General features: G+C 39.8%; 1 protein-coding gene across 2 annotated transcripts; it reads left to right on the top strand.

Moving 5' to 3' along the window:
- Window positions 1–309: 309 nt before the first annotated feature.
- On the top strand, window positions 310–18,838 carry nadka (NAD kinase a). Of its 2 annotated transcripts, XM_049754951.2 has the most exons (12): window positions 310–474; window positions 1,080–1,228; window positions 4,295–4,378; window positions 13,034–13,163; window positions 13,254–13,362; window positions 14,320–14,405; window positions 14,491–14,593; window positions 14,673–14,791; window positions 15,871–15,970; window positions 17,814–17,971; window positions 18,200–18,282; window positions 18,521–18,838. In XM_049754951.2, exons 2-12 carry the CDS (start codon window positions 1,080–1,082, stop codon window positions 18,666–18,668), a joined length of 1,269 nt encoding a protein of 422 aa, XP_049610908.1. In that variant the 5' UTR covers window positions 310–474; the 3' UTR covers window positions 18,669–18,838. The 2 variants fall into 2 exon arrangements, with proteins under 2 accessions (XP_049610908.1, XP_049610909.1); XM_049754952.2 differs by lacking the exons at window positions 310–474; window positions 1,080–1,228; window positions 4,295–4,378 and adding an exon at window positions 8,651–8,982.
- The last annotated feature ends 2,960 nt before the right edge of the window (window positions 18,839–21,798 follow it).

The following is a 21,798-nucleotide window of genomic DNA, read 5'->3' as shown; positions in this document are numbered from 1 at the left end:
CTTCGGATCTCGGTCGCCATCTGATGGATAGAGTGTGAAATGACGACCTGCGGCCGATTGTACCCAGTGGAGTCCATGCACCAGTCACATGAACTCTATGCTCAAGTTTAACGAGATCACGTCCCAAAAATGCTTGTTCCGTTTAGTAATGTTGGAATTAATGAACACAGTAATAAGTTTACAACAAAGTTCAAATATATAGGCTGAATTATAAAAATTGTGTGAATTATACAATTTACAATAAGGTGATTTACCTTTACCACATTTGGAATCCATTTGAATTACCGACTGCGTCACGAATGTACGCTACCTGATTGGTCTGTGCCTACCCGGAAGTGGTGACTGTTGATAGTTGACGAAGTTAAGATGGTGAATTGGTAATGACCATTGAGCGAGGGTCAAACTCTACGACGGTGAAGTAAGATCCGCATTTGTGTCGCCGACTGGAACATCGTGAGGACAAGCTAAACTCAGGTAATAGAGTGCAAGCTGTTAGTTTTTGCACTGTATGTCAACGGTATTTTGCAAAATAGCTTCGTGGTAGCATTGTTAGCGCTACGGCAGTTGGATCGGTCATCATTCAGTCACTTGTTGCTCATCGCTCAAATCTGAGTAGGTCTCATGATCAACACTAAGGCTTCACCCCCAAATTGCTTATTTATTCAAGCAATTATATGTTTGAGCAGTGTCAAAGTATTTTAAGCAATATAACTAGCGTACGTCACAACAGAGCTGCCTGAGCCGCACTTACATAATGTAGAAGATCTGGAGATATATGTAACTTTGTTCATCCAACGACAGCGACATAATATAGTCCCTTCGTGTGGAACTACGTATTTTTTAAGCGTATGGCCATTATTTTCTTATTTTTGTCAAGCTTAAATCGCTAACCCAGCCAATGAAGTACCACAAAGGTGAACATATATTGCACCCCATGATAGCTCATTTTTGGTTGAGGTTTTGCAAATTATTGCGGTTTATTAGCGCTTTGTGGTACGTAATTGATGCTTCGATGAAAAGTTGACTCCATCTTAAAGTGTTAGACTATGAATGATGAATGTATCCCGTTGGATATTGAGATGGACGGTGGAGAAGAGGTGCGAGTGAAAGCGGCTCCTTACTGCTGGTCTGCGCGTGATGGAGGGAATATTACTGGGCGCCTGGCCCGGCGCAGCAAGAAGACCCGCAGCCTGAGCACTTCCTCAGCCACCAGCTCGTCTGAGTACAAGTAAGTCCCATTTCAAATGCCTTTACCATCACTCTAATTATTGGTGTGTTTTTAATACGGCGGAGAGTATGAGGGGGCGTGGTCAGGTTGAGGTTACAAACTTATGGCCGAGCATTGTCCCTCAGCATTTCCTGGTAAAGTGCAGAATTCATGGTTCCATCAATCGCAGCAAGTTGTTCAAGTCCCGAATAAGTCTAGCAGCCCCACTAAATCACACTACCACCATGTTTAACAGTTGGTACGATGTTCTTTTTCCAAAATGTTGTATTGCCTTTACAGCAGATCTCACGAGAAGCACACCCCTCAAAACCTTTCCTGTTTGTCTTTTTAGGGGAGGGGGTTCAGAAGTCTGTACTATTGGTCTGCAGTGGTTTTTACATTGGAACGCTAATCATGAACACTGATCTTCTCTGAGGCAAGAGAGGCCAGCAGTTCTTGTCTAGGGTCCCTTGTGACCTTGATGAATTGTCGCTGGTCGGGTCATTTTGTAACAGGCCACTCCTGGGAAAGTTCAGTACGGCTCAATGTTTTTTTTCCATTCATGTTTAATAGTTCTCACCTTTGTAAGCATTATAGGATATTTTGGCCAAATTTATTTCGTTGGATGATTCTATTTCAGTGGTTTCTTGATGGAACAGATATCAGAGTAATTAGGCTTGGGTGTGGTCAGTGACAAAAATAACAGCAGACTTTTATTTCATTAATATTCATTAAGAGGCAGGGCAAGTATTTTTTTCACACAGCAACTGGTAGTGCTGAATGTTTTGGGTTTTTCTTTAAACATTTAAAACCCTTGAGTTATCTTTGCCTGACATTTTCTAGAAGAAATCCTCATCAATAAAGTGTTTACTTGAGTTACCTTTGCATGATATTTTCTAGAATAAATTCTCACCAATAAAGTGGGGAAAGTATGTAAAAAAAGGAAGCTCAGTGGCCTAGTAGTAGAGTGTCCGCCCTGAGACTGGAAGGTTGTGGGTTCAAACCCCGGCCGGGTCATACCAAAGACTATAAAAATGGGACCCATTGCCTCCCTGCTTGGCACTAAGCATTAAGGGTTGGAATTGGGGGGTTAGATCACCAAATGATTCCCGGGCGCGGCACCGCTGCTGCCCACTGCTCCCTTCGGGGATGGGTTAAATGCAGAGACAAATTTCACCGCACCCAGTTGTGTGTGTGACAATCATTGGGACTTTAACTTTTAACTTTAAGAATTTAAAAATAAGCCAAGTGTACTATTTCATCGCACTGTAGGGTGGCATCATGAGGAAAGAGCATTATGTAGAAATATTGAAGCAACATGTCAAGACATTAGCCAGGAAGTTGAAACCTGACCGCAAATGGGTTCTTCCAAACTGACAAAGACTTGAGGCATGCTGCCTACCTGGTTAGAAAGAATAACAAAGGCAACATTTTAGAGTGGCTATAAAGCAGCCTACAAACTTGGCTCAGTTACATCATTTCTGGGAGGGGGACCTACCAGAATTCCTGCCAACTTCTTAAGGGCTATGGTACCAAATACTAATTCAATGTATTTAAATTTCTAACTTTAAAGAGAGCCGTGAAAAATGTTATTCTGTTATTATTAAATTATTTTATCATTATTAAATCAAAATAATGTTGGTAATATTATTGCATCTACAACAGGGATTTTAATCTGTCTGATTTCATATCAGACATTGAGGGGGGGAAGCATATGTTTTAAGTGTATGTAAATTTCTGCTTTCAAGACTGCCGTCCTCAGGTGAGATATTTAATGATGACGGAAGGGAGTGGTACAGATACACAACTAGAGCAGCAGCTTCCCTGTCAGACCCTTTTTTGTCTTTCATTTGTGGTATTTTCAAAAACACAAGTGACTGAGCTCAATTGCATCACATTGCATAAATTCCCATGTAGTCATCGACATTTGTTCACCATCAATGTTGCAAAATCTATCTGGGTGTGCTTTAGCAACTCCAATGGGATTTTTCTGTGTAGGAAGTGAAATTGAAAGACATTGTTTTCCTATGTTGTCAACGTCCAGCTGAATTGTTCCATCTTTTACTGTATACTTGAATAACTTAATGTTGACATTTTGTCAATATCCACCCTTTCTCAGTGACACTCATCTGTGGGATATGACAACATTGTTATAGTGTTTTAGAAGCGTGCGTGTGGGTGTAGGTGTGTACGTGTGTGTGTGCGTGTGTGTGCGTGTGCGTGCGTGTGTGTGTGTGTGTGTGTGTGTGTGTGTGTATGTATATGTGTGTATATATATATATATATATATATATATATATATATATATATATATATATATATATATATATATATATGTATATGTATATGTATATGTATATATATGTATATGTATATATATGTATATGTATATATATGTATATGTATATATATATATATATATATATATATATATATATATATATATATATATACACACACACACTTGACATTTTCTTTGTAAAGGTAGAATTTCATACAGCTATGATTATTGTATAACACAATAATGTTGTGGCTATCTCGTGTATAATCAGGTCCACATTTCATGCAATCTAACATTTTCCCATCATTCAACTCTTATTCTTCCCACCTTGTCAAAAATGTTGTAAAACAAAATATTTTGTAGACTATGCGTTAAGCAAAAGTGAAATCTTTTGCTTCGTTTCAACCTTTTGGTTAAATATATTTTCGGTCATAAGATCTCAAAAAGAGTAGTGGCAAACTTAAGGAACTCAAGCTGATTGAGCCATAGTTTCCTCTTGGCTGAGCAATGTTATGCTAAAAAAATCCACTAGATATCACTGTATCTCAACTCAAATTATATATAGCGCTGCTGTATTTGCATGCTTCTTCAGCCCCATAATAACCCCCACTGTGAAAGAACAAATAGGATTGTCTTTTGTGATGCAGCATTCACTTTGTCATTTTCATGTTTTTTAATGCTTCTTTGACCTTCCATAAAAGACAGATAGCTTGTGCTTTCTTCCTATACCGCAGGTCCAACCAAGTCTTTATATTTGATTCTTTCAAGATAATCGTATTGTCTGATGCTCTTTGTTTTCCCTTCAGGAGGACCCAGTCTCTACATGGACCAAGCCCTGTGACTACATTTGGCCCAAAGGCATGCATGCTACAGAATCCACACACAGTAATGTAAGTACAGCAGGGCATTATTGTAACATTTGAATTTAGCTGGCCTATCCTAACTATGTACCCTGACATGTGACAACAGCAGACATAAGGCATGGCTGGTTGAGTTCAATCTCAGTGTTGATTGAATAGTTGAGTAGTTTTTTATTTACCTTCCACCGTTTGTGAATGTGGAAATGGTTGCGTCTGTTACAGAGAAATTACAATATGCTGAAAATCCTTCTATGTCTTCCATGTAAATATTTGTTAATGCTACTGCTCAATTACGACAATACAAACTGTTTGTGTGGCAGTTTTGGCTGTGACTGGTTCAAATTACAGTTTTAATCTAGTTCTTTTTCTGGTCCAAGATTATGGCTATTTTCAGAAAAAAATGTTTTATTCTCAGAAGGTTACAAGAATAGATTTGTAGTATCCAACAATTCTTTTGTAATAAATAATATATTGTACGTACGATTAGGTATTTTTTTTCTCAGTGGTTAAGCTCTAATAGTGATGCTTGTATTGCAATGTCTAAAACTAGTAATATTTATCACAAAACCACTCAGAATGTTTGGAAAACTCTAAGCACAAACACTGCTTTGCACTGAATTTGCAATTTTGTAACTGCCCAACACTCATTTTGCAGACTTGTAAACACACTCCTCGCAAAAACAAGACACATGCACGCATTAGTATTCTATTCTGCGACTGTCTGGCCACACTTTCACAGGACAAAACTAATTAATCAGTGCAATCAGTCTGAGCAGTAGAAATAAGCCACAGGTTAACTGTCAGTGTGGAGGACAACCGAGGGAAGGCAGTTAGAGGGAGACCTCAGAAGAACTATTCTTGAGCGAGAAATCTGGACGTTACAATGGAAATGTTTGCAGAACTATGCTAAACAACAATGACGTCAACCTGTCATAACCCTATCTTGTACACAGAGAAAGCAAATGCGTGATATGTTATTCATTCTTACCATTAGTGTGTAGTTGGCACAATGTGTGCTTGCTAATTTGGTACCATTTGTTTATTGTTAGCAAAAAATAAAAATTAAAAATGTATTCGACAAACTCCAACACCAAGAACAGACATGAACGAGCAACAACAGGCTAAGCCAGAGGTGCTCAAACATTTTCAGCTCGCGAGCTACTTTTGAAATGACCAAGTCACAAAGATCTACCCACTAAAAAAAAATAATTTATTTTATATATATATATATATATATATATATATATATATGACCGTATTGGGCACCCCTGGGCGAAGCGATAGGTATGCTAACATAACATAAACACAAACGAAGAGCTGAGAATGGGCCTGACCTAACATTCAGAGTTATTCAAATAACTATTACATAAATAACACATTTATAAAACCATCTGTGTCACTCCAATTCATGAAATCCATCGATCGTCCTTTATGTCAACAATGCCGGTCGAGTGTGCGCCGCTGACGGCGCTTGCACTTCAAGATATTCCACAAGCCCATATAATGATATATAAATTAAATATCAAATAACTATTATATAAGCAATAATATTATCAAACCATCTGTGTCACTCCAAATCATTAAATCCATCGATCAAATTCCTCATCCTTTGTCAACAACGCCGCGCGTGCGCCGCTGACGTCGGCCTCGTCGTTATTCCACAGATCGAGTATATAACTATATTGTAGCGTTAACAAAGTACCAGGAAAGATGTGGGTTTGGTAAACGGCTCTTTATTTAACAAAACAAGAGTTCAACGAGCCAACAACTGCTGAACTGTAACGATAAAAATATATACAAGTTGCTACACGAAATAAAATACATCAAATAACTATAACATAAATAGTTCACCGCCACACGGCCTCAAGCACCGGCGTCGACTTCCAGGCGTGTGGCGGCGTGGACTTCCATCCCCGGAGGTGGCACTTCCAGCCACGGAGGTGGCTGGGACCTACGGAGAGTAGAACTGGGCGTGCAGAGGATCAGTGTCCGAGCCCCATCCACCGTCCCTGAACAGCCACCCGGCCAAGCGCCGGCCCCCGACTTCCATCCACGGGGTTGAAAGACAGCTCCGTAGAGTAGGACCGGGCGTGCGTAAAAGCCATGTCCGAGCCCATCCACCGTCCCCGGACAGCCACCCGGCCGAGCGCCGGCCCCCGACTTCCATCCACGGAGGTGAAAGAGAGCTCCGTAGAGTAGGACCAGGCGTGCGTAAAAGCTATAACAGTTTTTCAAACCTTCTGTGTCCCTCCAAATCATTAAATCCTTCAAACTCTTCATCCTCCGTGTCACTTACAAACAAAGCTGCTAATGATGCCAGTTATATGTGGGGCCCTTCGTCATCTTCGTCATCCCATGATCGAATCTTTGTCCTGTATGTAAATAACCGCCGCACCGCACCGCTGACGTCACTTGAAGTTCAAATTACAGTAATCCCTTGCACAACCTTGCGGTTTCACTTTTTTGTTGGTTTTTTTTTTAATTTTGAAAATTTGTGAAAAAATTCACATACAAGTTGCTCCTCAGTATAAATCACTCCCTCATCCAAACTATAGAAAAAAAAAAAAAACGCGACTTATAGTCCGAAAAATACGGTATATATATATATTTTTTAACTAGTCAAACATTTCTCGCAGGGCTAAATTATTATTCAGTACAATGTTTTAAAATCGTTTTCATACTCAGTATTGCACCAGTCAAGTTCATGAAGCATTGTTCACTTCGCCAAACTGGAAATGATAAACCCTTGTTGACTCTCTAAGGAAGGGGTGCGGTTGTGATACTGGCAATACTGTATGTCACCTCTTTATTATTTTTTGACCATTACTTTGTGCTCCAGCATTCATCTTGGTTGCTTTCACCTCCTTCCCACACTCCTTGTTGACCCTACGAAAGGGCTGCGGTTGAGATTCTGGCAATTCTGCAGGTCGCCTCTTTATTGTTTTTTGACCATCACTTTGTGCTCCAGCATTCATCTTGGTTCCTTTGATCTCCTGCCCACACCCTAAAGTGAATTTCAATAATGTGCCCATCATCAGTGGAATGAAATCTTTTGACTGCTTTGTTCTTTTATCATTGTCTCTGCTTTATATGCAAGATAATGCCAAGTTCCACAGCGGTTGTGAGCATGACCTCACCTGTTTTCATACAAACCATTTGCAGGTGTATTGTCCTTTCTCCAGTACAATAGGCTCGCAAATATAACCCTAACCCACCCAAATCACCCTTCAAAAATGTTTTTTTTTTTTGTTTTTTTTGTCTCTACTCATGTATATGCAATATAATGCTCCTCCAGTTAGCTGGTACCCATGCCCAAAAATTTAACGATGATCTTCTCATTACTTTGGCACTCATTTGCAAGATAACGGGTAGTCAGTGATTGATGCAACATGTTGATTCATCCTTTCGCCTCCCCCCACAGCTCTATGTAGAAGTCCATCTTGATTTTTTTGCATGATTTCTTTTAGGGGGGGACATTTATACTCACGGAATTACGGTATTCAGAAATCCTATGTGACGGAATCAATTTTAAAAAGATCTCCCACTTTGATTTTATTAATTTGAAACTTGATGTTGCATAATCTCGTGATGTAGAAAACGCCATCAGCAGGTCATGTAGCTGCAAGTTTGTGGTTTTGGAAATATTTAGTAATACCTCTTGAAAAGTTTAAAGCCTTCAGCGGCAAATATAATTTACAACAAGCGCAGACTTCTCAGTTATGGTCTGCTTCCACTGTTGCGTTTCTACCGCACAAAAGCACGCACACGCCTTGACTGATGATTTCACCTGACCTACTTTGATGACAGCACGAAGCACATAACATTTGTTGTTTCTGTGGAGTGGTGACAAGCCATTTCCAACTCCATTTCTTACCATGAATATCAAACATTTGTATAACATGAAAGGTACATTTAAATGTTACAAACAATGGTTAAATGCAAAGTGGGCAAGTGCAATAATAAACTCCAAAAATACGTCATAAGGTAATTTTGTGTAATTTACTTCCTCCTGCCGGGAGGTGGTCTTAAACCTTTCCATCTTTAACTAGAGCATAAAGTAGAACCTATTGTCTCTTTGTTTCATTTGTTTTGAAACGCTCTTGCACACATTAGACCTGTCGGGAACTGTTCTTCCTGTTTGAAAGCGGCGTATCATTACAGTGAATGAAGCCCTTCTGGGCAAAAGCAGTCTTCAACTGAGCTCTGTTAAACACACCTGTTGAAAAATAAATGAATGTAGACTTCCCTGAAATGGGTGTGGCCAGCAGAGAGCTGAGTGGGCTTGGCTGAGAGGAAGCTTAAAACAAGCGAGAAGTTTGATTCAGCAAGAGAACGCACTCGAAGGGTTTAGTGTTAAGTCCTCACTGGGACAAATATAGCACTTGTGAGTCTAGCTCGTAAGGTTGTTTGCTGCGCCCTGCCCCCCGACACACCCCCTCTTCGCACACGCAGAGGCCCTCACAGTGGACAGAGGCTCATCTCGGCTTCAAGGATGTTTTTGCCGTTCTAAGAGATCCCCATTCCCCAGCTTTGTCTGTAGACTGAAGTGACTTCCAAGCGTGTCACATGTGTACAGCCATGAAGGTGGTACTTCAGGAGTCAGCGGGCAGTAAGAAGAACAAAGTATGGAAATGGTGAGAGGACTATTTAAGCATCTTTGCTGTGTCAGTATATGCAGGCTGAGTGAAAGATTAACCCTTGCAGTGGTGAGTGAGGAATATCCAACTCGGTACTGTCTGGTTTTGCTTGCTGAAGCGGGGCTTGTATTGAGGTGTTCAATGAGGAGCTTGATGAATGGATCATAGGTTATCTCTGTTTGAGGTCCTGATATTTGAAATTGCGGCAGTTTACAGATGTCAGCGTTTGATTGGGTTTCAATGCAATCTGGCTGTTTTAAATCATGTGGAGGTTCACTACCAACAGTTGCTGCATTACATTTAAGGACTGGCATAATCATTTATCTATGTTACTAATTGAAGACGAATTTGAATTTTGGGGTTTTGATCGCATCGTGATGCAATTGAAAATCAAGATGTGCTAAGTAGTGGCAACAGCAGAGCCGCTGTTGATCCCGTCCGTCTCAAAAGGTTTGTGATAAAAGTAATATGACTTTACCAATGTGATTTGTTGCATAGCATTTCATTTTTAATGATGAACCAATTATTGTGGAGAGTGGTGTGATCCATTCTTCCATCCATACGGTCCTTAAACTTTGCACCATAACTTTTTATATGCCACACATACAGTACACCATTATTTATATAGTGCTTTCACAACAGCTGTTGCTTTACAGAGCATACAGTATAACATAACATAACACAACAAAATAAATCACAAACATTGATGATAATAATACAACTATAACAAATATTCCTACCTAGATCAATCAGTCTCATTTCACCAGTGGATCAGAGGCGTCATGACCACAGAGTGCATGACGTCGCACAGGTCTGCTGCAAGTTTGAAAAGTAAACAATAAGCTGTAGCGTCCATTGATCCTGTATTGATTTTATCCACTTTTTTATTTTATTTTATCCAAATTGAATTCCGTTTCTCTTAACACATGCACCTTGAGATTGCCAATGCCCCGGAAATCTGTAATGCATGAACTCTGTTAATTATGGCAACTGCCAGTGGGCGCTAGAAGTATAGAGTGGACCATTAGAAACTCAAGGGTTGGCAGCCATGAATTCTCATATTATTATTATTCCCCCCCTCATTTCTTTAAAAAATATATTTTTCTATTTCACCCCCCTGCCTCATTGTTGCATTTCAATGGGTATCAATTATATGCAAGTATTCACTATTCCCAGGTCGACCCAGTCCATATCCTCCCGTGGATACTGAGGGTACACTGTATAGCATAGGTGTCAAACTCAAGGCCTGGAATCCAGATATGGCCTGCCACATCATTTTATGTGGCCCGCGAAGTCAAATTTTGCATCGACTTCATGTGTCAATACAAAAATTGCAAATTGTCTTCACTTTTTAGAGATATTGCTCAATTTCTATCACCATGCATCTTTTTAAAATACTTGAGCAGTTTTTACTTGTTTCAAAACTTGTTATCAGTTTGTTGTGTAGCCTGTAGCCTACTGTATATCATGTATAGCAATGACAGTCATAATGGCCCTCCGAAGGAAACTATGATTATAATGCGGCCCGTGACAAAAAAAAGAGTATGACACCCTTGCGCAATGTGGCAGAAGGTTAAAATGAGTACGAAATTTACTAATATTAAAAATATGAAATTAATATTTAAATACATAAATAAACATAAATGACTGCATTTTTTAATTGATTACTTATTTCCATTGGTCAATGAAGGGAAGTTATGTAACTGCTACTGTATATCGTAATAAAGTTCCCCAACTCATGTTTTGTAGTTGTTAAACTTCTGCATTCGAAAGTGCCTGCACCATCGAGGGGTTGGGGTGGAGAATGAATCAGTTCTTCTTTTGAGGGAAAACAATATTTAAAAAAATCTTTCCCTGCAAAGTCCATGCTTAACATAAAATTAATATGAATCACCATTGACACATGATCAATATCAATAGAAAATGCCTCTGATAAAATGTTTGATATAAACTAAACAGAATCAGAACGCAAACCCATGTGAATGTTGTTGAATGGTGGCATTAAGAGTTTGTCACTCTTCTTAGATTATAAAAAATCTAGCTATTTAAGTTTTGAAATGGGTCGAATTGACCCTCAACATGAATGAATTAAGAGAAACTTTAGCTGTTAGAATCTTCTAAAGCATCCTGATTCATGACTAATACAGTTTGCACGCATGCGTTCCCACAGCTCTCATAACAATTTTTAATTTTTTTCTGTATTGAGCCCCAAGCCAACATTCTTTTCACACTTCACGTCGAGTTCACGTCGAAGTGAGGACGATTTGGGCTGGGTCCTTCATTGAAGGACCACTAAGCAAGTAAACACCAACAACTGCTCTAACCCCATTTTAAATACTGTATCTGAACAGAATTTAATGTATCCAAAAACATCATTATCCAGCAATCTGAGATTTTTCTTTTGTTTATCCATCTGTTCATCTGTCCATTTTTCGTTCTCCTTGTCTTTATTGAGGTCACGGGTGAGCTGGAGCCTGTCCCATTTGATTTTGGGTGTGAGCCAGGATTTGTCAGCACAGTCATAGCATATGTAAAATCAAAAAACAACCCTCTCATTGATTTTGCTAGTCAGGTTTAATTGGATATGAGCCCACTAGCTTCCACATGTGACTAGCCCAAATGTCACAGTGGCGTGCAGAAACTAATGTGCAACAGCTCAAATGGCCTTGAGCTAAGAAAAAAAGGCACGTGTTAGGTGAAAGTATGAGATCTGTTTAATTTAAGCTTTCAAATGTTAAAATATTAATCACATAAGGCCAAGTTGCTTGTTGACTTTGAGTTTGTGGAGGCCTTATTTCAGTTGCCCAAAATATTTGGCTTGATGTTCAGTGAATGTATATTTTTTTGATGCTCCTAGCAAAATCATAAAGAAAACCAAGAATTCTTTGTGTACCATTTGCATACACTAATTAAAAAAACACGGATGTTGATCCATCCATCCATCCATCCATCCATCCATCCATCCATCCATCCATCCATCCATCCATCCATCCATCCATCCATCCATCCATCCATCCATCCATCCATCCATGGAGCAGAAGGGCAAAAGCTCGCTTGATTTTGGTTTTCCAAAATCCAAATCACAAATAGTGTTTGGTCTTTTACATTTATTTTATCAAATTATGCATCTGCAAACTCAACAAATGACACACATTAGATTTTTAAAATACTGTTTGCATTTGGAGGTTTGTTTAAAAACTTAAAATTTAGGCTGAGTACTATTTGCATACACTAATTAAAAAAACACGGATGTTGATCCATCCATCCATCCATCCATCCATCCATCCAACCATCCATCCATCCATCCATCCATCCATCCATCCATCCATCCATCCATCCATCCATCCATCCATCCATCCATTATATCCATCCATTATATCCATTATATATCATCCTTCTTCCGCTTATCCGGGGTCGGGTCGCGGGGGCAGGAGCTCTAGGAGGAACCCCCAGACTTCCCTCTCCCCAGTCACTTCGTCCAGCTCATCCCAAGGCGTTCCCAGGCCAGCTGAGACATACTCTCTCCAGCGTGTCCTGGGTCATCCACGGGGTCTCCTGATGGTAGGACATGCCCGGAACACCTCCCAAGGGAGGCATCCAGGAGGCATCCTGGTGAGATGCCCGAGCCACCTTATCTGGCTCCTCTCAATGTAGAGGAACAGCGGCTCTAAAACTGAAAAAACATTTGCATAATAATTTGAAACGTGGTGTTCCCACAGATCTTTTTTCCAACATTTTATCCCAAAATTGTAATAAAAAATGAATTCCTATTTGCTTTGTGTAATCATCTTCTTTCTAATTCATATGCTGTCACTATGCCCTGTCTTTGGTTGTGTCATGCCCAAAATATCTGTCAATTGCTGTCAAGTGTTTGCAAAAGGGTGAAGCCCAGCAGACGGCGCATGAGATTCTACTGCAGACCTTAAGCCTAATAGGATCGCGGCCACACAATGCTGTTTGCATACGCTTCAGCTCCTTAAGAGGCCTTACATCAGCCTAAGAGGCCAGGCTCATGTGTTGTTAAAGGTTTTGTTTACATGTTTACCAGGCACATTCAAGATCCCGCCACCCAACGGCTGACTTGGAACACGCCCCCCAAGAGTGTCCTCGTCATCAAGAAGATCCGAGACGCGTCCCTGCTTCAGCCTTTCAAGGAGCTCTGCATATTCCTCACTGAGGTGTGGCAGAGAGGTGGATGCTGAACAGTTGGCACTGGTGTTATGCACATGTTAAATGGCTCCTCTTGTGTCTCTGTTTTTGTGTTTTAGGTTAAAAACATGGTTGTTTATGTAGAACAGAAAGTTTTGGACGACCCAGCTATTTCTGGCGATGACAACTTTAAGACCCTTACAAAGAATTTCTGCACTTTCAGAGAAGGTATGAAGACCTTAAACAACTCTTAAATAATGGAGCGAGCCACAATTTTTCATCAGCGTGGCTGGGTGGCCACATAGCACCATGTACTTCCAAACCTAAAGATGTATCATGAAAAGATGTTTTTAATAAGGACAAAACATGTGTGTCTTATTTTGTTTTACCAATATACAGAAGGCTATTATATTATTATACTTACATATTCATCCATCCATTTTCTGAACCGCTTAGTCCCCACGGGGGTCGCGGGCGTGCTGGAGCCTATCCCAGCCGTCATCGGGCAGTAGGCGGGGGACACCCTGAACCGGTTGCCAGCCAATCGCAGGGCACACAGAGACAAACAACCATTCGCACTCGCACTCACACCTAGGGACAATTTGGAGTGATCAATCGGCCTACCAAGCATGTTTTTGGGATGTGGGAGGAAACCGGAGTGCCCGGAGAAAACCCACGCGGGCTCGGGGAGAACATGCAAACTCCGCACAGGGAGGGCCGGAGGTGGAATCGAACCCGCACCCTCCTAACTGTGAGGTGGACGTGCTACCCAGTGTGCCACCGAGCCGCCTGTATATATCAATATATCAGTATAATATGTAATACTTACATATTATACTGATATATTGTACTTATTATATATGTATACTTATTATACTTATATAACAGTCCCATGCACTTCAAAGGAAAAGTCAACCAGCAATAACTAATATCAACTTCACAATTCTGATAAATGTATGCATAAAATTATGTCCCTTTTGTTGCGTAGACACCACCCTTAATAAATTTTTAAAATGTTTAAGCGTGTAATATTAATTGAGCTATAACACTGCATGGCTAACCTGTTTTGTATATGTTACCGTGTGTGCGTGTGCGTGCGTGTGCGTGCGTGCGTGCGTGTGCGTATGTGCGCGTGTGTGATCGCGCGCGCGTCACTTATTAATAGTGTACCTTTGTGTTTCATAGAGCTTGACGACATCTCCAACCGTGTGGACTTCATCATCTGTCTTGGTGGAGACGGAACTTTGCTCTACGCGTCTTCGCTTTTTCAGGTACATGTCTTACTGTGTGTATTATCACAGTCAGTTTTGTGAAGCCCAATTCTTCAATCTTTTATGCATTATCATCGCCATGCAGGAGAGCGTTCCACCAGTGATGGCCTTCCATCTGGGCTCCCTTGGCTTCCTGACACCTTTCAAGTTTGACGCCTATCAATCTCAGGTCACTCAAGTTATTGAAGGTATCATATGCTGCTCCAACAAACAGCTTTAGAGACAGGCTGAAAAACACTGTCATTTCTAAAATAAGCACTGTTTTAGGTAATGCAGCCATAGTGCTAAGAAGTCGCTTGAAAGTGCGCGTGCACCGGGATAGGGAAAAGGGTGTTATTCTGACCAATGGCGAAATGGACGTTGGCCGCAAAGCCACAAACTATCAGGTAATGTCAGCACTGCTCATTGCACACCGCTCTTCTGCACAACCATAGACACGATACATTACAAGCTCAAATCCAACTTGTTTACATACCTGGAATCCAAAGCTGCTAGAGCAGTTCTTCCCCTTGATAACATCAAGTCAGCTCTTTGCATGACACCTGTCCGTTTGAGTTGAGCAGCTCAACATTATCAACCAGCAGGTATATTTGGTTTGATTTAAAACGGTACCAAGCAAGAGTAATAAGTAATCTCAGATGTGCTTCCTTGAGAGTGATCGGAAAATTGTCTGATACAGTGAGTATTGACTGATAGAATCATCCAAAACAGTTTACAACATGATCTGATAAGATTTGACAGACGGTTGTGTTATGGGAGTTATGTTTATTTTTAATTTATTTCCATTGACAATTATTGTGTTCATTTAGTCTTTAATTACATTCCATTCTATCAAGGTGCAGTACTACAGTTCAGTACTGCAGCTGAACTTGCTGTTCACGCTTTTCCATTAACAAAAGCACATTACGCCTGAAGGTATTTTTTGTGTTCCAAATGTATCAATCTAATGCCAGAGGACTAACGTTAAGCATGAACACAGACAATTAAAAAAATGAAATGCGTGCACATGCTGACTTTATCTTATCCCAGGCGTGAGGTATGGTATACGAGCCACACACAGCCCACACCCTATTCTGTAATTCGGCCTGCATTTTCAAGAATCCAGTAGTAATTGTTGCAGGTTTTTTTTTTTTTTTTTTTTTTAGCAGTTGTATTCAATGATTTATTGAAATTATTCATGAATACGGGAATCTCCATTTTGCTGCGAGGGTCTGTTTTCTTGCTGCCCCCATTCTACCCTTAAATGGGTTGTTGTAGTTTCCCACAGCACCTTTTTCTAAGTGGAAAGCTAATGAGCAGAGCTGAGTTGCAGTGGAAGTGTGACTTTTGAAATAAATGCACATGTTGTGGCAGCCTCACCAAAAGCCATTTTGAGCTAGTAGACGCTGACATTTTGAGCTAGTACACGCTGACATGAGGTACAGATGTGAAATGTCATGGCACGCTGTCCCTCTACATGTTTGAGGTGTTGAATGAGGTGGTAGTGGACAGAGGCCCCTCCTCCTACATCTCCAACGTGGACCTTTTCCTGGATGGCCACCTTATCACCACCGTGCAGGGAGATGGTGAGCAAGCACATAATTTGTCTCCCACACAGAATTTGGCCTTTGTTCATACCTCTTCACTTATGTTAGACTTAACAAGGGTGTGTGTTTTCGTGACGCTGTAAAGTCTGCTCAATGTACTTTTTATCTTGAGACACCGGTATTTCAAAACATTTCCGAGCTGCAACACGGTGCAATGACACATTTCATCATCCCTAAAGTCTGTATAAACTTCATTTCACATCTCAAATATCACTGTTTGTCTGCTATATGATATATTTAACTGGAATTGCTGATCCAAACAACCAATGATTTATAAAGGAAAATCTTGAAAATGATTTGGGGTGCCCAAACCTTTGCATATGAATGTAAATGACTCATAATCAAACATCAATAATCACATAATCAAAAGACAACACTACTATGTGTAAAACCCTGCAAAGAAGTAGTAATTGTTATTTTTAGGTTAGACTCAAATAGAAAAAGTATTGAATTAATTAGAAGAATTTTAATGTGGAGGACTGACAGGGCCACAATTAAAAATAAATAAATAGGCCACTAAAAGTTTAGTTAAAAATATCATTAATTAAACCAATGTTTCAATTATTAGTAATTAGATAGGGAATAAAACAAGTCAATGTGTCATTAGTTAAATTAGCATTGATTGTATGTACGAATATGTACATATTTAATTATTTGTCTGTTTAATTAATTATGATCATGGTCCTGTGTTGCAATATTTCATGATTTTATTTTATTTGTCAAACACATCCATCAAAGTTTGATATACACGCTATCTGTCAAAATTCTTCAATAGGTGAATTATTCAATAAACAAACAAAACTTCCTTTACAACTTCAGTCTAGCTGCAAGAAATTGTAAATATAGTAAAAAAATTAAACCATAATAGCGGAGTGGGATTTGAAACCGTAACCCTAAGAAATAAAGAAACACCTTCAGCTCAGCAGCATTGCCGCTACGCTGTAGGAGGCTCAAATCAAGAAGTGCAAATATGTTCTTGGAAAGTTCCCCAGCAAAGGCACGTTAATCGTTCAACATATAGGCCCATGCCAACTGGCTCCTCGTAACAATCACGTTGTTTTAAAGGTCACACCTGACACACCCTTGGACTCATAACCGCCGAAATCAATGATAACAAGAACAAGTTTGCATATATGTATTTAACAAAAAAATGATGTCAAACAGAAGCATTAACATGTTGAAGCAAAATTATATTTCCAGCGGGGTGACAGCTCGTACATATATACTGACAGACCAGTGCAATCTTTGCAAAATTGTTGACAAATGAAAATATATACGCATGTTGCTGAAGTGATGTTTGTCTAGTCGATTAGTCCATGTGCTGCTCCATGTCATTAGGAATGGGTTGAAAATGCAATCAGACGGACAAATAGCAATGCATGGAGCTGATTACAAAATTGCTTCAAACAGGTTAATGCGTCTGACATGCAGTCGTTTTACAAGTCACGTAAAGCATGTAGTCATGTTTTCAATTCAATCCATTTTGGATGATAGGTTTTCGTGGGGGTTGGATGCCTGCACTTAGATCTTTGTTGATTTCCCTCCAAAGAGTGGTTAACGTATGTTTCAAGTGTGTGTGTGAGGGGTAAAGTATATAATGTGGCTGTTGTGTCTATAATGTAAACAGTAAACAGGGTTTTTTGTAAATGGATGTCGAAGTAGTAAAAAGAAACTATCACCAGTTCTTAAAAATTTACTTCTGCATTGCAAAGTCTCCTAACAGTCATGTTTGACTAAATGAAAGTTTTTATTTGATCAAAGTGGCTCAACAAAGTCTTATATTAGTCTTGAACCTGCAATGCTACATTTCTTGTTCCCATAGGCGTGATCGTGTCCACGCCTACGGGCAGTACAGCGTATGCCGTGGCTGCAGGGGCCTCCATGATTCACCCCAACGTTCCAGCTATTATGATCACTCCCATCTGCCCGCACTCCCTTTCTTTCAGACCCATCGTGGTGCCTGCCGGAGTGGAGTTGAAAGTACGTACACAATTGACTCAAGCCAATTGCGAGATTTTTTTAAGTGGACATGAGCACACGCAATACAACTTGCTAGCCAAAGTATAGTTACGTCCACTAAATTTATTCAAATAAAATACATATTAGATTAAATAATGGGTTAATAGAGATATTGTAAAATGTAGGTTCAAGTGTTTCTTTAAAAAAAAAAAAAAAAAAAAAATTCATGTGACGTGTGTCATTTCCTAGATAATGCTGTCACATGATGCCAGAAACACAGCATGGGTGTCATTCGACGGAAGACGGCGACAGGAGATCTGTCACGGAGATAGGTGGGTCTGTGTACAGACACCATTTGGAATTGGAAGTGGAACTAGCTTTGCACTCAAATGCGCTAATCCAATCTGAACATTCAAAGCACCTCTTCTTTTGTGTAACTCCCACGATGTCAATTACCTGCTTTGATTTGTTGCATAATCATTGTACAAATTCACAGTGTTGCTTCACAAGGAAGTCTGTCAGTCTCATGTGACCTCGGAATCTCTTTCTTTGTTTTTCTCATTGCTGCAGTATTGCCATCACAACTTCCTGCTTCCCCGTTCCTTGTATCTGCTTCCGCAACCCGGTCAACGACTGGTTCGAGAGCCTGGCCCAGTGTTTGCACTGGAACGTGAGAAAAAAGCAGAACTACCTCAGCTCAGAAGACGATGAGTTCTGAGACTCCGACTTTTTGTTTTAACGTCACCTTTCTCTCTTTAACATTTTTTAAACGGTAGTAGGTCTTGAGCATTATTGAAAAACTTCTTACTGTAAGACCAGCACCAGTTCTGTATCGTATTAGAATGGGAAGTCAGATGTTTGATAAATGCAAAGATGTTCCATTCTAAAGATGTAAGAATGGACTTGAATCGTTGACTGTTGGCACGGGATCATTTTCTTTGTCCTCCCAAAGCGCCAAATCAAGTTTCTGGGATGTTCTTGTGCTAATATGCACAACCTCAAAGGTTATTATTATGATACCACTAAGAACGGGTGTTTTTCTTTTTTTTAACCTACTACTTGGTTAGAAACTATACGTTTTCTTTCAAGGTGAGGGCGTTGCACCTTCGTGGCCAAATCTCGTTTATATCCTTCATGTGTGAGACAATATTGCACACAGTGCCTTACACTAATGATTAATGGTGGAAAATGTGAAAACAATACTTCTCCATTTTCATATCATGGCTATTTTTGCGGGGGTAACAAAACGACAACAAAAACAATCATACCAATGTATTTTGACAGTAGCCAACCACAATTGTAGTTGCAGCCTATTTTATATGATAAATTCAATTTGTTTGTTTTGACCTGTAAGCCATAGTGAAAGTATCTGTTTGGCCGAACCCAAGATACTTTCTCTTGTCAGCATTCCGTGTGACTGTTAGTTTAGAATGAAAAGACAAGCAGAGGACCAATTGAGCTATCAAACTCAAAAGTACGTACTGGATATATGTGCCGCTTTAATAAAATGTATTTTGTAACATGTTTTTCAATAACCCGTTTACACTGTATCAAAGGGGGAAATAAATCTGGTACTTTTTTTTTTTTTTTTAATTTTTCAATCTGGTATAGAAAAAAGATAGATGTTTTTGTATACACTTTTCCAAATATAGTTCAGATGAAGGAAAACAAGGTTAATTTTTAGCAATTCAGGACGCAAAAAACACCTGAAAAGTCTTTTGGCCTCAAAGATTGCACAGCACTGGACTGCTAGTCTGCTACTCTTGTTTCTATTAATAAATGTTAAGAGTGTGACTTTTTGTTGAGATATTCAGGTTCTCAACTCACCTCTTCCTATCCATGTTTGGGACAATACTGTGTCTAAAATGGCGACCGTTTTTAGCAAACCCCAATCTTCTGGGTCAAAATAATTCACCCAATCTGCTCAAAATCCACGCTTACCTTGCGAGTGGGTTAGGAAAAAAGCTCAACATCTTTTGGGGTGTGTATTCTTTTTTAAATTGGCAATAATTAAATGGTCGCAAATCAACAAGTGCCATTTCTGCATGTGAAAAGTAACAGCATTTAAGTAAGAGCAAAGTCAGAATTTGTAAAAGTTATGTGTGAATACCAAGTTTGTATGTGATTTGTGTTAGGACGGTGATTTACCAAGTTAGAAGAATTAATATACAACACAATTGCTCTTCAATTGTTTACATTTTTTTAATGATCACTTCTTCCACATTCCTAGGAAACCACAATGTCTTATCGGCGCTGAGGTTTTCATATGTTGAACTCCTTAGCGGGCAACCTGGTCTCAGGAGGAGGTGTCAGTTGTTTAAAAAATAAAAAATAATAAAAAATTGAATATTCTTTGGCCAAGACAATATTAAACGGATCTGGATCATTTATCCAACTTAGCCTATCGGGAAGTGTATAAGTCCAGTCAGTAATTATCAAAAAACATGTCCAGGACGACACACCTGGTTAAACCAGCGTAGTGAAACCAGCGTAGTGAATTGAAGTCAAGTCATTCCTTCCCTCAAGGAAGGAATGTATGCAGGCTTGTCAATTAAAAAAGGTGTGTGCTCCTCATGTTTCCAGGAAGTTTTTTTTTTTTTTTTTGTAGTGCACAAATTGCATTCCTTTGTTAGGTGTGACTTATCCTCAGTGAGGAGCTGTGGGCAGTAACATAGCTGTTAAGACAGCTCCATAAATCATCTATCTGTGTGAACACCATGATTAAAACCATAAAAAGAAAAATCCCCAATTTACTCTTGGCCTACATTCTGAAAAATTCTGATGTGTATCGACTGGATCACTACATAGACATGCTTAAGGAGTTTCATCTCCGAACAAATCCAACAGTGGAGGCGACTGGATCGGGATTACTGAGTATTCCCCGCTTCACAGTACCAATTACTACTTTCCTGTTGGCTATTGCATCAATTTTTGACTCAGTGGCACAATGTTGTTGTTGTTTTTTAAATACATATTGCCCAGTCGCTATCTTGAGCACTTACTGTACATTATGTTGAGCAGCAAGCCGGGCATTTCCTCTCCATTAATTTGAAGTTAACCCCCCAGTTTTCCAAAAATAACACAATTGGGCAGTTTTGTTGTTCAGTTCTTTGTTGAAGAACAGCAAGTTGCAAAATGTACACTGAGCAGTTAGATATGTGTATTCAAAAGTTTATTGAAGGTTAAATTGAGTTCACTTGCAAAGGTTATAATGCATTTTTATGTTTATTGTAAACATTCACGAAAAACCCAAATTTTTGTGTGTAATTCATGAGCAATATTATAATTATCGCAGTCCCTGGGCCTGCAGGTCTAACAGAAGCCGCACGCACAGAACATAATTTTGTCAAGCGGAAAAGGTCGTGAAATGGTCTCACACATACACACAGTGAAGTAGTCAAAGATTTTAAATCTTGACAAGGTTTCATGTAGTGACATCCAACAGATGACCCTACCCCAGGTATGGGCAAACTACGGCCCGCGGGCCACATCCGGCCCACGGGACCGTTTAATCCAGCCCGCCAACCCTAAATAAATTGTATTATTAAACATTTTTTGGGGTCATTTTGCCTGCAATGACTGCGTTTCCCCAGTAGATGGGGAACCACTCGCCTGCGCATTTACTACCGGAAGCCGTGTCAGAAAGCTCGGTGCACACTCACAAGTGCGTGTACGTACTCAGTAGTACGGAAATGGCGCACTCGCGCTCTATTAGTATCAGTGCCGAATTTAGAGCGTGGGCTGTGACGACAGCATTCTTGTAATTTGCGCGCCGAGCTTTCGGATACAGTTTTACGCTAAAGCCACCCACAAACCTTTCCCTGGAATCCTTCCATTAAAATGAGTCG

Source organism: Syngnathus scovelli, chromosome 2 (assembly GCF_024217435.2).
Source record: "Syngnathus scovelli strain Florida chromosome 2, RoL_Ssco_1.2, whole genome shotgun sequence".
NCBI classification, from domain to species: Eukaryota; Metazoa; Chordata; class Actinopteri; order Syngnathiformes; family Syngnathidae; genus Syngnathus; species Syngnathus scovelli.
This window is presented reverse-complemented; position numbering and strand designations above follow the sequence as displayed.

Bases quoted from the DNA above. Each gene is read 5' to 3' on its own strand.
- nadka (XM_049754951.2), top strand. From the start codon at position 1,080: ATGGACGGTGGAGAAGAGGTGCGAGTGAAAGCGGCTCCTTACTGCTGG. The intron at 13,363-14,319 runs GTATGAAGACCT...TGTGTTTCATAG, and splicing joins TTTCTGCACTTTCAGAGAAG to AGCTTGACGACATCTCCAAC. The intron at 14,792-15,870 runs GTAATGTCAGCA...TACATGTTTGAG, and splicing joins GCAAAGCCACAAACTATCAG to GTGTTGAATGAGGTGGTAGT.